This window comes from Lissotriton vulgaris, unplaced genomic scaffold (genome assembly GCF_964263255.1).
Source record: "Lissotriton vulgaris unplaced genomic scaffold, aLisVul1.2 SCAFFOLD_1934, whole genome shotgun sequence".
In the NCBI taxonomy this organism is placed as follows: domain Eukaryota; kingdom Metazoa; phylum Chordata; class Amphibia; order Caudata; family Salamandridae; genus Lissotriton; species Lissotriton vulgaris.
This window is the reverse complement of record NW_028255570.1, coordinates 389,723-405,173: the sequence shown is the minus strand read 5'-3', so window position 1 is coordinate 405,173 and position 15,451 is coordinate 389,723. Positions and strand designations below refer to the sequence as shown.

At 46.6% G+C, this 15,451-nt stretch overlaps 1 protein-coding gene across 1 annotated transcript in view; it reads right to left on the bottom strand.

Annotated features, from left to right (window-relative positions):
- The window catches only part of KIF11 (kinesin family member 11), a 298,525-nt gene that overhangs the window by 62,562 nt on the left and 220,512 nt on the right, over nt 1-15,451 (bottom strand). Inside the window, exon 18 of the mRNA XM_086951983.1 lies at nt 8,621-8,760. Coding sequence (XP_086808109.1) covers nt 8,621-8,760 — 140 coding nt within the window. The remainder of the gene's footprint in view (nt 1-8,620; nt 8,761-15,451) is intronic.

The following is a 15,451-nucleotide window of genomic DNA, read 5'->3' as shown; positions in this document are numbered from 1 at the left end:
CTTGTCTCAATAGGAGTACTCTCATGTAATTACTTTGCAAAGAGGCAATAAACTTTGTAAACACAATATGTACAATGGTTGCAGTAGGCAACAATTTCACATTGAGCTCAATGGGTTTTTCTCCATAAATGCAGCTGATTACTTTATCGATTACTTTTATAACTCCAGGACTGTATCCTAGATACAGTCCTGGGGTCTAAGATGAAAACAGTTTAGTAAAAACGTTTTAGTTATTGCAATGATTTTTAAATAATAAAAATGTATTTTAAAAGTTCACACTTGGAAACTTTTCAGTGAAAATCTAGCAATGTTATCCAAAGGGAGAAAGTTCAGGTTACAGGTAAAGTACGTTCTCGTTACTTTTGTAATTCAGTACTGGGCTCCTAGGTCCAGCACCGGGGTCTCTACTTAAGACAGGCAAGTAATTACGTTTCAGTAGTAGGTACGATTTTTAAGGAATGTTTCAAGTTTTCAAAAGTAGACAGAAGAAATTTTATAGAAAGCAGACAATGGATTCCTATGGAGAAAATTCAGGTTACTGGTAAACCCGGTTAGGATTACTTTTGCGGTTCAGTACTGGGCTACAAGGTACAGTACTGGCTTCTCTCCTGATCAGAGGTGAGTACTTCGGAATTCAGTATTCGGTTGATTTTATAGGAATATTTTAGAGTTTCAAAACTTCACACTTAAAAGATTTTTCGAGTCAAACCAGTCAATATTATCCTATGGCAGGAAAGTGGGTTATCTGTTTCCAGGTGAGTACTCGACTGGTGAAGTTGAGGTTCTGGGCATAGACTCCGGGGTCCCCCAGGGTTGGGTAGGTACAGTTGTTACACCCTCAGCGGCACACGGGCAACCGGGTGCAGAGGTAGTTAGGCCGAATGTTATCCAATGAGAGGCAGGGGGCTTTCAGTTGGTGGCTGCTGGCTAGCAGGCCACCCGGCTGTTGGAGCTGGGCTCCTGGTCACTTGCTCAGGGCAAATGGGGAAGTAGAATAGGACAAAGGTTGCACTGCCAGAGGCACTCTGGCGGCTGGGAGCAGGGCGCTTTTGAGCCGTCGGTGCTCAACGTTATTCAATAGAGATCTTGAAAAGGGAACCAATGCTGCAGGCTTGGGGATGGAGGATCCTCTGGTGCGACCAACACTTCGAGGGGTAAGTTGGGATCTTGGAGAATAGGTAGGCACCCAGGAGTTGGCACAGGGGGCCGTGGGGCGCCGGGTGCAGGGGTGTCTTGAGGTTGGGAAATCTTAACACCTGCTGGTCGTGGTTGGAGGGGTCCCTTGTCCTGAGGCTGCAGGCGTCATCGAGGAGGGTCCTTGGGCACTGGATTCCAGGTCAGAATCGCTGGGGGTACTTCCTCAGGGTCTTGATTCACTCCGGCACAGACCAGGCTTGGCAAGTGCAGAGTGCGCAGGGTTCGCGGTTCTGGGCTGATGCCAGGGCTTGTTACTTGCTTTGAGCAGAACCACTGCTCGTGGGAGACCCAGGTAGTCAGAGTCACAAGGCAGTCAGGTACTCCGGGGTTTTTGAGGTTGCTGACCACTGGAGATGCCGGGGTTTTGCAGGGACAGGTTCGAGGGTCAACAGGCCGGTAGGACTGGGGACAAATCAGTTGGTGTCTTCCTCTTTTGAGCTGTTGCAAGGCAGGTCTTCCTTGATCTTCTTTCTTGCTTCGTAATCTGGATCTGTAGAAAAAGGTTCAGGGTGCCCCTAAATACTAAATTTAGGGGAGTTACAGGTAGGGCAAGGGCAGGGACCAATGGGTCCCTCTCCTGGGGTGGGACAACCCCCTAACCTGCTCCTCATGTGGGAGGGGGGCAGGAGCCTAGCTGTGATTGGGCAGGACTCTCGTTCAAGATGGCCGGGGACGTGCATCACCTCGCCTCTCCCACCTGATGGGTGGAGTTGGCACAGGCTGGCACATCCCCCTTTCTGACGTAGGGTTTCCCGCCAGTCTGGGGATCAGAACTGGTGGGGGCCAGTTTCTGAGCACAACAAGTGGTCTGGAGAAGCTCACAAAGGCGGAATGCCTTTGAACCTTCCCCTGCCCATCTTGGGGGAGGAGGCTTGGCACCTCGTCCCAGGATGTGCATTGTTGCAGGCCTAGGAGAGCGGGAGCTCTCCCACTAGGGGTCCAGCAACAGGTCTGCTGTGTGGCAGCCTAGGCAGCCTCTCAGACAAGACGTGGATTGTAGGTTTAGGTTTCAGTGGGCATCTCTAAGATGCCCTCTGTAGTGCATTTTACATTACTGGCATCAGTGTGGGTTTAATGTGCTGAGAAGTTTGATACCAAACTGGTCATCCTTCAGTGTAGCCATTACGGTGCTGTGGAGTTCGTAATGACAACCTCCAAGCACCATATACTCTTAAAGGCATCACTGCACTTACAGTGCCCAGGAATGGCCCAGGGTACTGTAGGGGCACAGGGCTCATGCACCTGTGCCCACATCACTGGCATAGAGCACCCAGCTAGAGGAGTGGCTGATGTATGCCAGGGCAGTGGGATTGTGGGCATGGCACACAGGGATGTGTGCCATGTCGACTCTTTGTTTAGTTCTGCACCAGGACACTCAGCCTGCAAAGGCAGTGTGTGTGTGTATCAGGGTACAGGGCCCCTAAGGGTGGCACAATAAGTGCTGCAGCCCTTAGGGGTTTTCTCTGGTCACAATGTCCTGGGTACCTAGGATACCATTTACTAGGGGCTGACATGTGGCCAGAGATGCCAATTGGGTTTAAGCTTTAGTACAGTGTTTAGGGAAGAAGCACAGGCCTTGGGTTCGGCAACAGAAACTCACTTTCTCACATATACTACACCAAAAGAAGGTATAGTGTGTACAGAGTCCAGGTGACCCCAGGAGGTAGGCAGAGATTAAAGTTAGATAGAACCATACTCTCTATTTGTCGTAGAGTGATCAAGCAGTAGGGCAGTATCAGAGGGCAGTATCAGAGGACAGTGTTAAGCATTTGATTTACACACTCAGTCAGCAAATTAATTCACACACTCAAGGATTAAACTCTAGACCAATTGTTTTTTGTATAAAAATTATAGTTTTATTTTTAAAACCAAGCAAGCCTGGCACAGGTAAGCATTAGATACTTTACAGTAATAAGTTGCAGAATGTAGAACAGTTTGAAAATGCAATAGGAATTGTACTTTGTTTGATTTACAGGGGATGCAGTAGGTTGCAAATACAGTGCATTGAAATTAATAGGCTTTTCAGTAAATTACAGATAAGTTACTTTTCTAACTCAGTGCTGGATACCTAGATTCAGCACTGAGACATGTCCTGCAAACAGGTAAGTAAATACATTTTTGTTATTCGTGCAAATTTTAAAGAATTTTAGATTTCAAAACTCCACACAAACTTTTTGGAAGAAAATTATCAATGTTATCCTATGGAGGAAAACCAGGGTATCTGTTCAAAGATAAGTTATCGACTGTGGGAGTTAGGGTTCTGGGGTTGGACTCATGGGTCACACAGGGTCAGTGATGCACTCTTGTTACACCCTCAGCGGCACTAGGACGGCCAGGAGCAGAGTGTTGAGGCCCGATATTAGCCAATGGGGGATAGGGTGCCTCCGGTTGGTGACTGCTAACGAGCAGGTCACTGGGCTGTGGGAGCAAAGCTCCTAGGGTTTAGGTCAGGGTAAATAGGGAAACAAAGTAGCACAAAAGGTGCACCCTCAGCGGCACTGAGGCGGCCAGGTGCAGAGTGCTATTTCGACGTTGGGTGCCCTGTTTCTAATGGAGAACCTCCGGTTTGCAAAAGCACTACAGGCAGGGAGACGGAGGACTTCTGGGTGCGACCACCACTTCTAAAAGTAAGTTAGGAAGTTATGGGTTGGTTAGGCATCGTTGGTTTGGGCACACTAGGCCATGGGGCGTCGGGCGCAGGGGTGCCTTTTGTGGTTGGATCTTCTAACCAGCTCCTGGTCCCGGTTAGGGGGGCCTTCTGGATTTAGACTGCAGGCATCGGCTGGAGGCTTGTCAGGGGTCTCCGGATCTCGGACCAGGATTGCTGGGGTGATTTTCTCGTGATCTTTTTCCACTCTAGCTCGGGCCGGGTTTGGCAGGTGCAGTGTCCTGGATTTGTGGTTTCCGGCTGCTGCCAAAGGTCGCAGTTGAACAAATCTGGTGTTCACGGGAGAAGCAGTCTTTGGAAGTGAAGGCAGGCAGATCCTCCAGGGTTTTTGAGGTTGCTGGCTGCAGGGCATAGCAGGGTTTTGCAGGAGCAGGTTTGAGGAGAGACAGGCCTGTAGGGCTAGAGCCAAGTAAGTGGGCGTCATCCTCCTGTTAGCTGTGCACAGCTCTTCGATCCTTCTCATCTTTTCTTGTCGTTTCTGGATCTGAGGAAACAAGGTTCAGGTTGCCCTATAAATACTATATTTAGGGGCGTTACAGGTAGGTAGAGGGCAGGGACCATTGAGTACCTTCCCTGGGGTGGGTACAACCCCTATTTTGCCACCCTCGAATGGGAGGGGGCAGGAGCCTGTCCGTTGGTTGGGTCCCCCCCCATCCTCAAGATGGCAGGGACTCTTGAGTTGTGCTTCACCTCGCCTACCCGACCTGAGGGGTGGCGTGGGCATAGGTGGACACATCTCTCTCCCTCACTTGTTTTTTCTGCCGGTTATCCTGCCCAAAGTGGGGTGGAGACCAGTAGCTGAAAGCAGCAAGTGGCATGGAGAATCCCATAAAGGTGGCAAGCCTTTGAAGCTTCACCTTCGTGAACCTTGCCCTTCCTGGGGGAGGAGGCTTGGCACCTCGTCCCAGAATGTGCATGGTTTCAGGCCCCCGAGAGCAGCAGGCTCTTGTCCCAGGGGTCCAGAAACATGTCTGTTGATGGCAGCCTAAGCAGCCACTCAGTCGGGACACTAGAAGTTGGTTTAGTTTCAGGGGTCCTCTCCAAGATGCCCTGTCGTGCATTTTACATTAAATCTCACACTGGCATCAGAATGGGTTTAATGTACTGAGAAGTTTGATACCAAACTTCTCAGTTTTCAGTGTAGCCATTATGGTGCTGTGGAGTTCGTAATGACAAACTCCCAGCACCATATACTCTTAATGGCAGCAATGCCCTTACAATGTCGAAGAATGAACTTCGGTACAGGGCTCTTGCACCTGTACCCTCACCACTGGTATAGTGCAACCAGCTAGAGGGGTGACTGATCCGAGGGAGGGTTATAGGCATGGCACACAGGGATGTGTGCCATGTTGACTTTTCAATTTGTTCTCCACTAAGACACGCAGCCTGCTAGTGTCAGGGTTCAGGACCTCTAAGGGTGGCACAATAAGTGCTGCAGCCCTTAGAGGCCTTCTCTGGTCACAGTGCCCTGGGTACCTGTGGTACCATTAACCAGTGGCTGAACTGTGGCAAGAGATACCAATTTGGTTTAGGCTTCAATGCAATTTTAGGGAAGGAACATAGGCCCTGGGTACCTGATTAGAAGGAGCCCAGGGCACACTCAGTCAAAGAACATCAGCAATTCAGCAAAAAGTGGGGGCATACCATGCAGAAAGAGGGCACTTTCTCACAAGGAGTCAATAACCACGTTTTTACACTGGTCACAGTATAGGAGTAGAATGCATGTGAAGCCTAAAAAAGCAGGAAGAACCAAGTCCACCTCAACTGCCATTTCTGCTTGTAGAGTTCACAAATTAATCCATGCTCTATCACACAGCAATGCAACTCCGAGACAAAGGCCTGCCCAAAATGGGACCAGACTCCAGGTCAAAGAATTCAGTGTCCCTTGCACAATTATACTGGACTTTGATGTTGTAAATGGTGGGTCTTTTAGAACATAACGCTATTAGAACCAGCATGTTATTCTTTTCAGAGGTCAAGGGCAGCAAACAGGCTCGAGTATGGTGCTTTAGTACAATGCTTAATATGGAGAGATTAGAGTCTACATCAGACTGCAGTCGTGGCGCGTGTGCGCACGCACACACACACACTTTGTTGCAACGCAAGACTCTCCTTAGGAAGCAGTTCACCTTGTTCAGCATAAACACTATTAAATATTCACTCATTATGGTTGTGGCACAAGACAGCTAGAGGACAGCTGCCCAAATAGGAGATGGCTTTTAGGATAGTCAGCCTCTGCAAGCCGTGCAATGTACATTGCTAGTATTTAGATTGATGAGAACCAGGGAAATAAAAGATGGCAGAAAGAGACTGCATCAACCCAAGCTACAGCGATAATCCAGAAGACAGGAAATCCTCAATTAGATATCAAAGGCTTTAAGCAATGTGTTCATAGGTCACATAGATGGGTAGCCTAGTACAACAAGAGAATGAGACATTTCAGTACAGATAACAGCAAAATATTGTGAGGTCGAAATGAGTGCACACACAGCTCTTCAAGATCTTCCACTGTAATGACCGTAAATTGGAGCATTTCACAATTGTCATTACAATCCTGATGCTCAAGCCTTCTAGTTAAGGACTTTGAATGGCCAACCACACACATTACATATATGCTAGAAATGCTATGGACCTTTCAAGAAGAGTTCTGAAGGAACACTATGAAGCAACTAATATTTTAAATATCACTCAGGGCTTATGTTTTATTTCAATCGTGCAAGAACCCATCTAGATTCCTTTTATTCCGGCTATGCACTAAACAGACCAATTTCCTTTTCTTCTAAAGCATGGCTTTTGGGATAATTTAAGCAATCCACGTAAAATTACTCCGTTTTGTGTGCTTCAACCTAACAATTGATTTGTGAGGACAGACATTAATGGAGGCTTCCAGGATTTGTCACTACTGACCTTCGGGAGCGCAGGTACTTCTTTCTGAGGGACTGCAGTGTCGGGCTGGCAAGGGAGCTGCCACACAGTGAACCAGACTTTGCATCTAAAGGGCTTGCGGACTGCAGGGAAGTAGCTCCTCTACTCCAAGGGAGATTGCTGGCAATTTGCAAAAGGCTCGCAGTCTACCAGGGTACTTGAAGTTGCCCATCTGCAGGATCAGTCAATTGGTCACGATTGTCGAGACGAGGGCAGACAGGTAGTGTTTGGCACCACAATTCCACAGCAGTCTTCAGTTCTAGTTTTCTTGCACCTCTTTGTCCTCTTCTTCTGGATCAGTCAGATCCGAGTTCCTCGGATAGGGATGCCTCCTAAATACTCAATTTAGGGGTGTTAAGGGGAGTGACTGGTAGTAGCTATTAGGCTACTTACCTTTAGGGTGACTTCACCCTCTTTGTGACCACTTCCTGTGGGTAGTGAGCATAACCCTGTTTAAGTGAACTTAATTCCTCCAAAATCCTAGATGGTGGAGTTCTAGTTTTCGTATTCAATCAAGTAGCCCACCTTAGGGGTGGAACTCGCCTGATAGGGAACACACCTCCAGATTAGCTAATTTTCTTGCCTGTCCTGGTGCCAAATGGGCACGGGTAGCATTTCCACTGTTTGGGAGAAGCCTGGGTGACATATCAAAGGCAGCAGAGGCCTTTGAAGCTTTCAGCATTGATATTTGGATTACGTATCCATCCTGCTTGGAGGAGGTGACAACACCAACTGGAGCAGGAATGGTTTCTGCCCTCAGAGAGTGTGGGCTTTCACCTGCAGTGGGTCAGAAACCAGTCTGTGGTTGCAGGTTGGTCTACACCAATCAGCCAGTACACTAGCAGTGGGTATGTTTTCAGGGGCTCTAAGTAGCGCTCTGGGTGGAGGTATTCATGAATTCATCACTGATATCAGTGTGGGCTTATTAATACGAGATGTTTGATACAAAACCTCTTTAGATTCAGTGAAGCCATCATGTAGCTGGGGAACTCTTAATCACCAGTGCCCAGTACATATACTCAAGATGGCTTCCCTGTTCTCTGGCAATGTCCAAGATTTGGCATGGGCATCACAGGGGCATATCTGCTCGTACAAATATGTCCTCACATGTAATATAGTTCACCCTGCCTTAAGACTGTAAGGCCTGCTGTAGGGGTGAATTACCTATACTACATACAGTGTCTGCAGGCATAGCACACCAAAGGTTTACTAGGGGCTTACAGGGGGTGCTAAAGGCATTCACAATTGGGGGGAACTATTGTACAGTTTTAGGTAAAGAGATACAGCACCGGGGACCGAGATAGCAGGAACCCAGTGCACTTCTATCAAAATTGCATCAAGTTCCAGACAAAAGGCGGGGGTGACTATGTCAAAAGGGGCACTTTACTACACGGAGACCTTGAACTACCCATGCAGCAACACCATACCCGATGGGACCAGAGGGAACAGGAAGAAGGTACCAGAGCAGGAAAAAAAACATTAATTAGTTTTTGGGAGAGACCGTGGACAACAATTCTCACATGAGTACAATAAAGTCTTAAAATATTTACCTCGAAGGAAAATAACAAAGTAAAGTACAAGTGATAGCCATACAGCATAAGCGATGTTGGCAACACCAGCAACATAGTTAGCACTGGGCACAATTTGTAACATGGAAGGATTTGAATAGGAAGTTTTCATGGGAACACTGAAAGTACTCCACATTTATGGAGTAAGCTATAAAGGCAGGTGTTTATATTTACATCTGTCTTTTTAATATTTGACCACACATTTACCAACAGTTGGGAACACATTAAAAAAATGAAACTTGTAAATGTAACTTCTACTTACATCTCAACATCTGCCTTTAAGCCAACAAGAGACTTTTGCAGGTCCCCGCCTTTTGTTAGAATGTTACTGAAGTTTTGTTGTGTCTCCAATACCAACATGTTCAACTGATTTTGCAAGGTAGTAATGATCTTTGTTGTACCCTAAAAATAGTACAGAATTAATATATGAAAACAAGCAAGCAGCTAAATAGTTCATACAATGAAAAGTCTCAATATATGATCACTTTTGGAGAACCATCATCTTCAAGCTTACTCCTTGCCACCACCTTCTCAGGTCATAATGAATATGTACGGGACTAACTAAGATCTAATGCAGTGTGTTCCAAAAAAGAATACAACGTTCCCCACTAATGTCAATACATGAAGCAGCTTCCAAAAACACAGTAACTTTTCTGGTATCAATTCTATCTCAAAGATGCTTACCATCAGAAATCTATTTTAACTTCAATTTTTGTTAACGCTTAGATACACACTCTACCATGGAAGCGTTCAAATCAAGAGACTATCAAAAACACATTTAGCAAATGTATATTTATCTATGAATAAGTAATAGCAAAGGGGAGATAACTACATCATTCAAAAACTGACAACTTCTAGCACAAGGAAACGTACCAGTTAAAGAAATACGGTGTGCGTTATTATTCCTGGTTGAGATAATTAACATCCGTTCTTACAGGAAAGTCCAAGCTAATATTATAACCATGGGTTCACTTTACTTTAACTTCACAACGACCATAACGATAAGCATGAAGTACAAATTAGTTACCTTCAGTAATAGTGTATCTGTAAGAGATCTATATTAGTTATAGATGCCTTACCTTCAAATTACCCTTGCGCGTCAGACGACTCCATGTCAGACGTCGTGATTGCCGGGATGACATTACGGTGTCTTAGACCCCACCCCTGCGCGCTGACGTCAGTTCTGACACGACTTTCTACACCAGAAGCGCAGAGCCATGCAAGACACTGACCACTGATGCACAAAACTGGGGACCTGCAAGGGAGTCCCTATCACTGGAAGTCAGTGTGCAGAACAGGGAGGATAGGTGGTGTGGTAAGGAATCTATAACTATTATATTTCTCTTACAGACACATTGTTACCGAAAGTAAGTAACTTGTTCAACTAAAAGAGATTATTAGTTATAGATTCCTTACCTTAGATTAGATACCCCTGCAATACTAATCCCGGAGGTGGGTCTATGAACCAAGTTCACACCAGGAAATCCAGGAGAACACAACGGCAGAAAAAGCAGTCGCTCCGGACTTGGCTGTCCAGGCAGTAATGCCATATAAACATGCGCAAGGATTTCTATGTAGCTGCCTGTTAAATGTCAAGTAAGGGAACTCCACATCCCAAGGAAGTAGTAGCTGCCGTCGCCCTGGTACAGGGTGGGGGCAAGCACACATCCTTGTTAGGAGCCCTTTGGTGGTAGAGATACCCCTTGAGCGATGTGTGCCATTGCACAATTTTACCTGCACCCAGGTGTCTGTATGTAGACTTAAACATGTTCAAGAGTGCTTGTATAATTTTCCAGAGTGCCAATTTTCCCCAGAATCTTGCTCGATCTAGGTTGTCAAATGCTGTCCCGAAGTCTATGAAGCAGATGGAGTGCCTGTTTTGATGACTTTGCCATGTCCATAAGCAGCGACATAATTAGGATGTTGATTGTTATACCTGCGTATTTAGAGAAACCAGTTCGATTAAATGGTAGGATTTAGTGCTCCACTGCCTAAGCCTGAAATTCTTCTAATAGTGTGCTAGAAAAGTACTTTGCCTTATCAAGTACGGCAACAAGGTAGTCATTTTTCAGTGTAGATTTACCTCAGCTCCTGTAGAATGGAGTAATGACAGAGCCCTTCCAGGAGGCCGGGAGTTGCACTAGTTGTCTAATTTCCCGAAAGAATGAGTCTAATGGCTCTGCACAGAAGTCGGAGTCCTGCTTGAAGAATGCTTGTGGAATAACTCCAGCACACGATTCGGCACCAAAACATCACTGCACCAGAGCCCCACACCCAGAGGAGAAATGGACCAACTGTGTCCCTCAGTGCCCTAGCATCTAAAGATTTGAGAGACGATCCCCTGGTAGATTTACTCAGATTGGCCCCCCCAGTCCCATCCCTGCTTGCATCCTGGGGGGGGGGGGGAGGTGTGACACCTCTGCCCAGGATGGGCTTTTTTTCTGGCCTCGCAGAGCAGGGGCTCTCAACCAAGGGGTCCAGAAACATGTCTGGTTGTGGCGGCAGTCAGACCACACCAGGGTTGGTAAGTTTTCAGGGGGCACCTCGGAGGTGCCCTCTGGGTACATATTTTAATAAATCCCACCAGTGTGGGTTTATTAGGAGGAGCTGTTTGGTACCAAACACTCCTGGGTTCAGTGAAGCCAGAATGGTGCTGGAGAACTAGAGTTGTCTAGTTTCCAGCCCATGTACTCACTATGGCTTCATTGGCTCTTACAATATTAAGAATATACTTGGATATTGTAGGGGCATATCTGCTCATGCAAATATGCCCACACCAGAGAAAGAGTGCACTTTGCCTTAGGACGTGTAAGGCCTGCTAGAGGGGTGATTTACCTATATCTTAGGCAGTGCTGTTGGACATGGCACACAGGCAGTGTGCCATGTTCACTTTGTCGTTTTTGACTGCACCAAGGCATGCAATTGCAATGGCATGGCCTTGGTGAGGTGTCCCTAGGGGACCCTCTGCTATCTCCATGTCCTAGGTATCAAGGGTACTATTTACTAGAGAATGCAGTTGTGCCAATCGTGGTACAGTTTTAGGGAACGAGCGCTGGCACAGGGGACCTGGTTGGCAGGAACCCTGTGCACTTACATTCGAAACCACATAATTTTCCAGGCAGAAAGTGGGGGGGCTAAGTACGTCAAAATAGGAACTCTCATAAAGTGCCAACCTCCTCTTTTTCTTTAGAGTCTTGGAAGGAAAGTATTTTCATATGTTGCAGCATGCTGCCTTGGGGGATGGATAAAGACAACAAATACACTGCTCATATGGGTCAGAAGTACATCTTTTTTATTCACAGGTAGAAGAATTTCAAGATCGATTTTTTCTGTCAGTCATGAAGACTGTTGGTGACAGAGGACAGATCTGTGGCCCAGAACATTGGGATTTTCCACAAAAAAAAATCTCCTAAAACAAATAAATCTCTGAAAGCTGTCAGGTCCAGGGTACATCAGGGCCATACCCGCGTATGTGTCAGAGAAGTTACAGCTGGGCTCTACTCTGGGACCAACTCTCATATGACATCTGGTAAAAGCCTGAGGTGTGGTGGCCTATAGAGGGCAGTAAGGGAGCTTAGCATTTCCCCCTTCATTGACAGAAATTTGGGTTGTTTCAAATCAGAAATACGTGCTACAAAATAAACCGTTGTTAAGGCCTATGGCAATTTTAACATGGTTTACTGTTATTTGAAGGTACATGGATCCCTAGACTCCAGACTGGGTATGATTCACACATTTAAATTTAGGAAAGATTAAAATCTGGAGGAACCCACATACCTCGGTTTCAGCAATATTAGTAACACTAGAACTCGAAGGCGGCAATGGAAAACCAAACTCCCACTGGCCACCAAGGCACACAATTGCGGGGAAGATCTTTGATTTCTGGATTCCTTACTCTGAGAAACCTTCATATCTTTGTCTAGAAGAATTCCTGAACCTTTTCTCAGGAAAAGCAGGATTTGCAGACCTATCAGAATATGGTCCGATGGATCACCAGTCACTTAGTCCTATACTAGCACTATTTTGTAAACCATGCACCTCATCTCTGTGGCTTTGTCTAGCAACAGTGGAGAGTCTTAAACCTACTCAAACATCACCTTAACTGTTTCATGTTGCTTCCTCATAGAGGATTCAAAATGATAAACCCAATCTTAAATCACATTTCCATTGTACCAGTCAGATTCCCACACAACACCCCCTGAAATTGTTGGAGTTGTGCATAAACCGCTGTAGAGCTTTACAAAAGTTACTGGTTCAGCCACCTTTCAATGGACCATACATGTCTGTTCTATTCGCAAAGAAAACTCCTAAAAGGCCAGATCAGATGTCACATTTAACAAGCAATGGAAATGCAATAGGGCTCGAATTAGGAAAGTTTGAGCTATTGGTCTTATAAATGATTTTTTTAAATTTATGTGTTATTTTTTTAAATGGCTAAATTAATAGCTTTGTCATTTACAATGTCAATAGTTATAACTTTCGCAAATGTGACACCTATAGCATTTGTAATGCAACATATTTTGTATTTATGTGACTTAGCTGTATTGATATTACAAATACCAATGGCTTTTAATTTTTTTAAATAATTAATACTTAAATAATTTATTTAATTTGTAATGGCAATAGCTTAAACTTTTGTAAATAACTTTTGTGAAGTTTATGTTCAGTGTTTTTTATTGTGACGAAAATCCAAGAACAGAAGTGAAATATTAACATCTTTTTGTGATTTGTAATAAAGCGTGAAAGCTTGAAAACAGCTTGAAACATTGAAAGAACATATTTGAACCAGTGATGCTGTGGTTGCGCTGAGTGATGCTGTGGTGGTGCTGAGTAATGCTGTGGTGGTGCTGAGTAATGCTGTGGTGGTGCTGAGTAATGCTGTGGTGGTGCTGAGTAATGCTGTGGTGGTGCTGAGTAATGCTGTGGTGGTGCTGAGTAATGCTGTGGTGGTGCTGAGTAATGCTGTGGTGGTGCTGAGTAATGCTGTGGTGGCGCTGAGTGGTGTGTGCATCGGTGGAGCTTAGTGGGTGCATTGGTGGAGCTTAGTGGGAGCATCGGTGGAGCTTAGTTGGAGCATCGGCGGAGCTGTGTGGTGGGTGCACGGCGGAGCTGTGTGGTGGGTGCATCGGCGGAGCTGTGTGGTGGGTGCATCGGCGGAGCTGTGTGGTGGGTGCATCGGCGGAGCTGTGTGGTGGGTGCATCTGTTAAGCTGTGTTGGTGGGTGCATCTGTGGAGCTGTGTGGTGGGTGCATCTGTGGAGCTGTGTGGTGGGTGCATCTGTGGAGCTGTGTGGTGGGTGCCTCGGTGGAGCTGTGTGGTGGGTGCCTCGGTGGAGCTGTGTGGTGGGTGCATTGGTGGAGCTGTGTGGTGGGTGCATTGGTGGAGCTGTGTGGTGGGTGCATCGGTGGAGCTGTGTGGTGCGTGCATCGGTGGAGCTGTGTAGGTGGAGCTGTGTGGTGGGTGCATCAGTGGAGCTGTGTGGTGGGTGCATTGGTGGAGCTGTGTGGTGCGTGCATCGTTTAGCTGCATTAGGGCTCTTTTTCCTATTCCTGCAGAATAGGAAAGGCGAGCCCTATAATAGGTTCAGGACCTCTACCCTGTGCCCTCCCTGACATACACATTCGCACCCCACCTACTCCACCCAGGCAAAAACGGGGATAGGTCAGACATGGAAGTAAACTAAAAGCTATAGTCCTACTTTTATGCTTGACCTGTCCCACTGATTTGCTTTTCAAAATCTGGCCACCCTATTAGTCTTGGTGTAAACTCAACATTGTGTGATTCTGGGAAAGTAATCAGGCTGTTCCTAAAAAATGGAAGCGTCCTTGTGTAATGTAACTGGTGCTCATGTAAAACGCTTGGAGGTCGAGTAAGGGCTATATAAAAACTGCAAAAAACAAGCATTCTTGGTCATAGGCTGGAGCGTGACTGTTGACCCGCAGCCCACTGCATGTCCCAGGATGCACACCCCGAGCCAGACTCCGCCAGAGTCTGTCAAGGAAGAGGCAGGCAGACACCAGGCCTCTTTGATGTATGCAACGGACCCGACGGGATTACCAGCCATTATTCAATTTACACGTACATCTGAACCACACTGCGCCATTTAAATCTGCCCATTCTTAAACTCCAAAGTGATTGTCAGCCGGGCTCTGAAAGCACAGAGGTCACAGGGAAATATATTCATCTGCGGCCGGGGCTCCCGTCTGCGGCTTTGCGCGCCAAACAGCAATTTGCTCCGACAAGCCCCCTGTAAATGAAATCATAGGAGTACCTTAAGCCGTGGGCGTCAGACCAGCCTCATTGTATTGCTGAAAGCATTCAGAATACAACAGAACGTATTTTTAAATAAGGAAGACTGCTGAAAACTATAAATGAGTGCAACCGCCGCTCTCTTACGGTTTTTCTATAAATAATATTAAGAAACGATTCCTTTTGCTATATTTTACGAACTCTGATTGGTTGCACGGCCCGAACTAGAAGGATACTTTCCTTATAATGTTTTTAATGAGCAGAGAAGCCTGCATGTGTGGTACCAGCAATGGGTGCAGTGCCAGGCCTCTCTTGTGTAAGCGGCTGCGTGTTCTTCCCCGTCCCTGTGCAAAGCAGCTGTTGTATATCGCTGCTCGCGGCTCGGGACACTTTGATTAATCACCCCTCTCACGTCTAAGCGTTTGCTGTTGCTCCCGGCGATCACAGTTTGGCCTCAGGAAACTGGAGGGTGTGAGTGCAGGCAGGGTAATTTAAGGCCTGCACGGTGCGCACGAGCACTGCAGGAACAGCGTTAGACACCCTTTAATCTCCGATGCAGCTGTGGCGGGCAGGGAGAAAGAAAGGCTTCGAGAGGAGGGGGGGGCGGGGGGAAGGAGGATAGACGTACAGCAGGCTCTGACTCTGGGCATGGGAGACTGCTTGACAATCCCGCACTGCACCTCGACCCCTAGCACACAGTGATTGGATATATTGGCTTTTAAGCAAGGACAAGGTCAAAAGGCCAAAACGTGTGCCAGCACCTGAAAGGGCAAGAGTTCGATGTGGGATGACGATTGAACCTGCACCGCACACATGTGGGATTTCAATACCTAGGTCACAGCCC